The sequence below is a fragment of the Hibiscus syriacus genome, unplaced genomic scaffold, assembly GCF_006381635.1.
Source record: "Hibiscus syriacus cultivar Baekdansim isolate YM2019G1 unplaced genomic scaffold, ASM638163v2 tig00110177_pilon, whole genome shotgun sequence".
Classification (NCBI taxonomy): domain Eukaryota; kingdom Viridiplantae; phylum Streptophyta; class Magnoliopsida; order Malvales; family Malvaceae; genus Hibiscus; species Hibiscus syriacus.
Window position 1 is genome coordinate 509211 of NW_024062613.1, and position 9126 is coordinate 518336.

The 9126-nt window shown below is 35.7% G+C and overlaps 1 protein-coding gene across 1 annotated transcript; it reads right to left on the reverse strand.

The window, feature by feature from the left end:
* Positions 1-10: 10 nt before the first annotated feature.
* LOC120217038 (co-chaperone protein p23-1-like) lies at positions 11-1359 on the reverse strand. Its single transcript, XM_039214263.1, has 6 exons — positions 1267-1359; positions 735-917; positions 490-655; positions 343-380; positions 208-250; positions 11-108 (listed from the first exon to the last, which is right to left on the reverse strand). The coding sequence occupies exons 1-6, from the start codon at positions 1357-1359 to the stop codon at positions 11-13; spliced, it is 621 nt and encodes a 206-aa protein (XP_039070194.1).
* Between the last annotated feature and the right edge of the window lie 7767 nt (positions 1360-9126).

Here is a 9126-nt window from a genome sequence, read left to right on the forward strand (position 1 = left end):
ACATGTTGCTCTAAACGTTTGACTTCAGGTTCAGCACCGTATGATGAGGCATCTTTCTTCGAAGCTGATATTTCTTCCACAATTTCATCTTCTGTATCACGTCATCATCTGCAAGAACGCATTGAGATACATTGAATTCCTACGGAGATATAATCTCTTTTAAAACGCAACCAACTCGATATTCCGACAGCAAATATACAAACTCACCTTCTACCGCATCAAAGCCTTCACCATCACCCATGTTCATCTTCTGAAACAAGAATGAGATAGAAGCAAACGGTGCCAAGTACAATTTAGACAAACACTAATCGTCACATATTTGGTGATAACACTGCAACTCATGGAAAAGTCGAAGCCACCAAAGTCCATATCAGGTCCGGCTGGTAACAGAAAACCACTTTGAGACGAACTAAAAGAATGAATGTGAATCCCTTCATGAAAATAAAGCAGTGAAAGAAAACATACAAGAATCGAGGGAGTAGTTCTTACGCTTAGTGTCCTGATCCTCCTCATCTTCATCGACCAGTCGATCCCAATCGACTTTCAAAAACACAGGAGGTCCCCCTTCCTGTTTCAGCAATCTATTCCACCAGTTGCTCTCGGCCTTTTTCACTAGGTAAGTGATATTTCTATTTCCAACACCAGCCTTGCTTCCCTGTAAGCCATATCACTGACACAATACTAAACGATATAGAGGTCAAGTATAAGAATCAAGACTTTAGCTGTCGACATACATCGACGTCGACTTTGTCATGCAGATCCAAATCAACTTCATAGGTAATTTTGTCCACTCCACTTGTGGCAGAGAATAAAAATCTGCCTTCAGGCTCCAGTCTAAGCTTCACGTCCTGAGCATCGGGAAGTTCAATGGTAATGAAGACTTCATCTGATCTCTGCGCCCATTTCACCGTCAGATGTTATTAGGATGTGAGTAAAGAAAGCAGAAAGTGTTTATTAATTCACTGATTACAATACACTGATTATGTTTATATACAACACAAGTAATCAACAGAATAACCACTCTTAACAGCAAGCTCAACAGCTTCCTAACTGCCTAACTTCCTCTAAAAGGCAACTGCCAGCTTGGTACATTCAACGTGGCAAGCAGGACTTGCTTCATACTGCTAATGTTCTCCTTGCTCCTTCTCGTCTTCTGAATTAGACTTGATGAACACATATTTTGGATCGAAATTCTTCAAATGTAGTTCTGGCCAGTGGCTTGGTGAAGCCATCTGCTATTTGATGCATGGCTGAGACATAACTGACGCTTAGCTGGTCTACTGCTACTTTCTCACGCACAAAGTGGACATCAAGGTCAATGTGATTGGACTGAGCATGGTATACCGGGTTCGCGCTCATGGCCACAGCACTGGTGTTGTCACACTAGACTATTGGCTTGTGATTATGATGAATGCCAAGATCAGACAGTAATGCTTGAACCCATGTTATGTCAGCAGCTGTGTCTGCTACACTCTTGTATTCAGCCTCCATCGTGGATCGAGAGACTGTTCTTTGTTTTTTTGAGCACCAAGTAACGAGACACTTGCCAAGGAATACCCATATCCAGTGATAGACCGCCTATCATCAATGCTGGCACCCCAATCTGCATCAGCAAAGGCAGTTATATCCAACCCATTGCCAGCTTGTAAGAATAGAAGTCTAAAATTAAGTGTTGATGATAGGTAGCGCAATATTCTTTTCACTGTAACAAAGTGAGTTTCTCTTGGTACATGTATATATTGAGCAACTTGTCCCACACTGAATGAAATATCAGGTCTTATGTGGCAAATATATAGCAGTGAACCAACTATACTTCTGTATTCGCTAGAATTCTGAATTAATTCACCCTCTTCATGAGAGAGTTTAAGAGATACGACCATAGGTGTAGCACAACTTGCTGCATTTAACATTCCCGTTTTTTCCAGTAGTTCTAGGATGTACTTTCTTTGACTCAGAACAACTGAGTTATTGTGATGTTTGACCTCAATTCCTAGGAAGAAGCTTAACACCCCTAGGTCCTTTAGCGATAATCGACTTTGTAGCATCGAAACAACGTTCTCTGTAGCATTGGTATTTTGTCCTATGATGACTATATTATCCACGTAAACTAGAGCATAGGTATAACTGCCATTAGTTTGTTGAATAAACAAGGACGAGTCTGCTCGAGACACTATAAACCCCATTTACAACAGATTTTCCTTAAGTTTGGCACGCCAGTTTCGGGGTGCCTGTCAAAGCCCATAAAGCGCCTTCTTGAGTTTACACACTAGAGGTTGGCTACAATCGCCTTCTTGCTCGAACCTAGGAGGTTGTTGCATGTACACCTCCTCGGACAGATCTCTATTGAGGAAGTCATTATTGATGTCAATATGTCGAAGTTCCCATCCATTAGAGACTGCTACAGCTAATATTGTATTGAATATTGAAAAATGAACTACAGGACTGAAGGTGTCCTTGAAGTCCTGGCCTGAAACCTATGAAAAACCTTTTGCCACCAATCGTGATTTATACATATTCATTGAACCATCAGGGTTGTGCTTAATACGAAATAACCATTTACATCCCACTGTCATTCTGTCTTTAGAAGTCTAACTAATGTCCAACCATTATTAATTAGAGCTTTGTACTCTTCATGTACTGCTGCAGCCCAGTGAGGGGATTGAAGAGCAACATCAATCGTATTAGGAACATCATCATCATTCATGATACTCGAAAACACCTTTGGCTTGAAAATTCCATATCGATTACGAGTATCATATAATGGACTCGAGTCTGAGAGGTACCAGCAGGTTCAGATACGATATGAGCATTACCGTCTCGCTCAGAAATATTACCTTGTGTATCATTATCTGACACACTACCAGCATCTGCACCCATATCAACTTCTGCATCAGATGCAGCCTCTGTTGAGATAGTAACATTAGATGTGTGTTGCACGATGTCATCTGGAACATGCTGGGGTTCGTCATTGCCTGTCTCAAGTGCATTGGGAACCTCTGCACTATCATCCTCTTCATGCACATTAGTTGTATTAGACAAGTGTCGTGGAGATTAACAGCAGAAGTTTCTGAATGTTGTAACAATCCAAAGTGACTGAGCATTCGGATTGACTGTAGAATCTAGGGGAACACAACTTCCTTTCCCTGCAAACGAAAAAATAGATTTGTTAAACACAACATGACGAGAAACATATACTCGTCCATCGGGTGCCAAGCATTGAAAGCCTTTGTGATGAGGGCTAACTCCCAAATAAGTACATTCTTGTGATCTGAATGATAATTTGTATTTTTGAAACATTCTTAGGTGCGGGAAGCATTGATAACCAAAGACCTTCATCATAGAGTACTCAAGTTTCTAGCCAAATAGTTTTTCAAAACGTGACATATCTTGTAATATTTTAGTTGGTAGGCGATTAATTAAATGTATAGTAGAGGTAACTGCATATGACCAATACTTGATTGGTAAAGATGCCTGGGCTAACAGCACTAACGCTAGCTCAACAATATAACATTGTTTTCTCTCTACTACACCGTTTTACTCAGAGGTGTGTTGACACGTGAGCCTGTGCATAATGCCATCACGAGCCAATAAAGGTGAAATACTGCGAAATTCACCATCCCAGTCCGTATGCAGTTCTTTGATAGTACTCCCAAACTGGTTAGCTATAAGTTTATGAAACAGTTGGAATGCTAAATATGCTTCATCTTTATGTTTCAATAGGTAAATCCAGGTGTGACGAGTGAACGCATCCACAAAGAGATATAAAACTTAAATCCATTGGAGGACACATGTGGGGGTCCCCACAAATCTGAATACACAAGTTCAAACGAGGAATCTACCATTGTACTGGATTCATTGAAAGGTAGTTTATGGCTTTTGCCTACATGGCATGCAACACATTCTTTATTTATATGAGGATGAATTTTAACACCTAGTTTATAAGCTATTTTTGATAAAGTCTCAACAGCTGGATGGCCAAGCCGCCGATGCCATAACTCATCTAATCGAGTTGAATCATGACTGGCATTTTCTTTTGCAACATTAACCTCTAGGGGTTTATCCATGGCAAATGAATACATACCATCAGTTTCTTCTCCTCGAAGTAGCAACATTCCAGTCACTTAATCCTGAACACAACATCGATTTGCATGAAACTCAATGAAGACATCATTGTCCTTAGCAAGCTTCGAAACAGAAAGCAAATTTTTTGTTATTTGTGGCACATGCAGCAAATTATTCAAGAAAAGTACACGTGAGGAGGTATTTACGTGAGCACAGCCAACCAAAGCAACATCGAGAGGCATATCATTCCCAATTAAAAGTTTACCTGGACCACGATATTCAGAAGAATTCAGAACCTTATTGGCATCTGCAGTAACATGATGTGTGGCGCCTGTGTCAACCACCCAACGCTCAGATTGCATAGAAGTTGCATGAACTTGTGGTTGATCACCTGCATTTGAGCAATTTCATTTCTTGGCACAATATTCACAGCCATCATCAGCAGATGAACGTGTAAAGCTGCTAGAAGGAGGGACCACTTTGTACTAAGAATAGTATTGACCTTGATGAGCATAAGTGACACAGGAGAAGTCTTTGTCAAATCTGTACCAGCATCGATCAACAAGGTGGCCAACTTTTCCACAGAGTTGGCACTGAACTCTGGATCTGCCTCGACCTCTACCATTGGTTCGTGAATTGTAAGAGTAACTAGATCGTTGATTAGAACTATTAGTAACACCCCAACCCATATCCGACCCTGATCCGATTCTGAGGTATCACATTAACTTTTCAAAACTCTATTCTTTACAAATCCACAAATATCTTAATTTCTTAATTTGAGAAAATAATTACTTTACAGTAATTAATACTATCAAATTGTTTTACAAACCATTCAAAGCATATTCAACTCAATCAATTAGTACATGCCAACTATATTCAAAATAACCAAATACATTTAAATCATCTATTTTCTGATCTGAAATTTGGTAAGGGAGATGCTGACCTGTCTTGCTCTTATTCGCTTCTCTTATCGCTTCTGTAACCTACGTGTGAAACAATCACACGCTAAGTATTATGACTTAGTGAGGCATAAAAACTCATCTAATATAATTCACATACACTAACCATTCATGAATAATTTATGCTATCATAACCATGCAACTCATATGCTTTTCATCCAGTAAGTACATACATACATACATGTATCATTTATGTTTATATCATATTCCCACCCTATTATCATTCATATTTCTTATCTCTTGTTCATATAATCTCTTATGCTTTTATCATATATCTTATAATTCATACTTATCACAGATGCATTCACTCATAACACACATATAACAATTTCTACAATTCATATCACAAATTATATATAGTACTTACATTATATTTAGGATTATCTCTTTATTAGCCCATGTACACATGTGAGAACTATAGATATGTGAGTATATTGAGGTTGTGCACTACACTGTCACCACAGCTTGTATAAATGTCCCGAAGGACCTATCCAGAGATCATAAAGAACCTCGACAACTATCCATTGGTCCCGAAGAACCTAGGTAAACTGTCCATATGCTCTTTAGAACATAGGTATACTGTCCATATGTCTCAAAGATATAGGTAATTCTGTCCATATGTCCTGAAAGTCATAGGTAATTCTGTCCATATGTCTCAAAAGACATAGGTAACCCTCGACTCTTGGCATACCAACTATACCTCCAGCCCTCCTTTCACATAACATGGGCATTCTCTTTCATATTATTTCCCATATTCAAATATCATTCTCTTCTATCGCATACCAAATGTATGTGTAAACATTTATTTCATATCGTTTAACATGCATCACATATACATGTAATCACGTAGATCATGTCTCATAGCTTATATCATATCACATATGTTCATGGGTATATCCCATAGCATATAAAATAACATATAAACTTATACATGTATTCATGTGTATACTTTCATCTAAACTATATATCAATGTCATATAACTTATCTCACTTTTCATATCATTCATTTATCACATATAACATGGCTTAATATATGTTTGTATTTTTTCACCTAATCACATCTATCTCTTCTCATATATCTCATACATAATCTCTATCATATATACATTATTTCACTTATCTTATAGTTATGTATCATAATACATAATTTAACTTATATCATATTATCATGTGTACATATACCATGGACACTGAACTTGTATCATATAAACATGTATTCACACATATCATTAACACATGCAACAATCAATAACACACATGTAACATATCAAACATATGCTCGTATTAATGAATTCATGCATTTTAGTATAGGAAATAGACTTGTCACAAGTCTTATTTCCATTAAATATAATACACTATCTAATATGCACTCACCTTGGCCTAACTAAGTTCCAATCCCATTTTATGATTCCTTTCTTTCGATCGAATCTTAACCTGATAGTCGTCCTGGAACTTGTTCGTGCTCGATATCTACATAATCATATATTGATACATATCAGTATCCAATTAATGTATTCTAATATATCATTTCTTAGACCAAAAGAAAGATTTATTCCATTTCCCATTGAAGTGCATCGATACATTCTACAGTGTATCGATGATTTCTTTAACATGTGCATTGATGCACTATCCATGCATCGGTACATAATTCAACTTCGATGCTCTAATTTTAAGGGGGTGCATTGATGGAATCCTTATCCATCGATACACTAGTGGCATTCAATGTTCATTTATTTGAGAGTGCATCAATACACATTGAAGATGCATCGATGCACACAACCCAAAAATTACATTTTGAGCAAAATTCTTACTTTGTCCTCAAATTCTACTTATTAATCCTCCTTATACCTTACAACGTATCTATACATTGTAAACCTTCTTATAACATTATAACACTTCACTATCCCTCATAATTCACCATATTTCTTGAATCAAAGAATTTCATCAAATTTGCCATGTGTTCTTAATCCATTTCTATCACCTCTAACTTCTTAATTAGCCCTTTGACAAGTCAAATTCAACTTCAAAATCTATTAACTCCTTCTATTTCAATAATTCACTTAAAATATCCTTTTACTTAATCTCTTATAACTTGTTCATTTTGGAGTTTTAAGTCACCATAAATCTTCCCTTACTCTTTCTTATCACTCAAGAATCAAAAGAAACCATAAAATTGAAGAAACAAGCAAATTAAATCTAACTCACCTTATACATGAAGACAAGGGAAGAAGAAGAAACTAAACCCCATCTCTCCAAACTTTTCTTTCCCATTTACACGTGGTTATCTCTTTTATAAAGAGATAATAAAAATCTTTTTTACAAAGACCAATTTACCCGTACCTCCTTACATATTTACCAAATAATCCTCAAAATATTCCTAATTAAATCTCTGAACTTTCTAATCTTTCAAAATTAGACTTTAAATTTCCAAAAGTTATATTTAAGTCACTAGTCCTTATTTTGGGATGTTACAAATCTCCCCTCCTTTAAGAAAAATTCATCCTCGAATTTTCACTGCACACATCGATAAGTATACTACATATACATATCTTCTAATGCTCTTTATACACATTCGTTACTTTATACATTCATCTACTGTCTCTTATCATATAAACAATGACCAGAAATTTCAATCCATTTCTATATTTCTCTCATTCTATTCTGCATTTTCCTTTAACCATTTCTAAAATTTTATATAATGCCGCTCATCACGTAGACAGTAACATCATTTTCATCACTCAACATCATAAATCCATCTTTAATTATCTTATAACCATAACCAATCTCTTATTCTATCATTCTTTAACTCATAACACAACCTTAAATCTCTTCAAATGTTATTAAACATATACTTTATAGAATCAAACAATCTTTTCACATTACCCTGCACATTTTTCGTACTTCTATATCGAACTTATCATCTACATTTCCATATAACCTTTATTATATCTGATCCTTTAAACTCAATCCTTTTCATTCTTTATTCCTTTATTCATTCAAAATTGAAATCTCCTAATACATAAATCATCTTTCTTTTCATGTTCGCATACTCTTTTTCTATCACTTATACTCATCTCTGATTACCGATCTTTATCACCTTTTCATAACTTTGATAATCAATTTCACTTATACAAACCTCATTCTTTACAATCTCTTATACTTGTATTTTCCTCAATCATACAAATCCTTATCTCCTTTACTACCTTACATTTCCATACTCAGAATACACCCCATATCCAAATCCACATCATATTTGGTTATCATAACCTGACAATATCTTATAATCTTATAATTCCGGTACATTTTATCACATACTCTGGTTAGCCAACGCTAACTCTTTCCATCTTAACTACAAACCTTTATCATATATACCCTTTTATTTATACACAATACCATACATTTTTTTCAAACACATAAGCTCTGACTTTATACATCTTATACGCTTATCACTGATACACTTATTCTTGAACTCTTCTATCAATTCTCACTGCATCATTTGATATTTTTAAGCTCTTATGGTGACACTTGTTCACCATATTCTATCTTATCCACAAAATAACAAAACGAATCCATATTACCTTTCCGATTCAAAACAATGAAAACTTTATATCATTATTCAGATATGATTTCAACTTTATGAAATCAACCTTTAATCTTATAAGACACTTTCTGAGGTTTTCGCTCTTCATCTTGTCTGGCCAGGGCAGGTGAATTGCTATCACCATCAGATTTGTAGCTGTTGATTCACTTCAACAATTTCTATAATTCATTTCTACTATATCATATAAATCTTATTCCATTAACAAGACAACATACTCCTTACACTATCAGATCAGAAATTTTCACTCTATATTGGCATGTACACATTTTAAAAACTCTTTTACTTTCGGTTTAAGCCTAGAATCGACTAAACCTTAGCTCTGATACCATTAAATGTAACTCCCCAACCCGTATCCGACCTTGATCCGAGTCCGAGGTGTCACATTGACTTTTCAAAACTCTATTCTTACAAATCCACTAAAATCTTAATTTCCTCATTTGAGAAAATAATTACTTTACTGTAATTAATACTATAAAATTGTTTTACAAACCATTCAGAGCATAT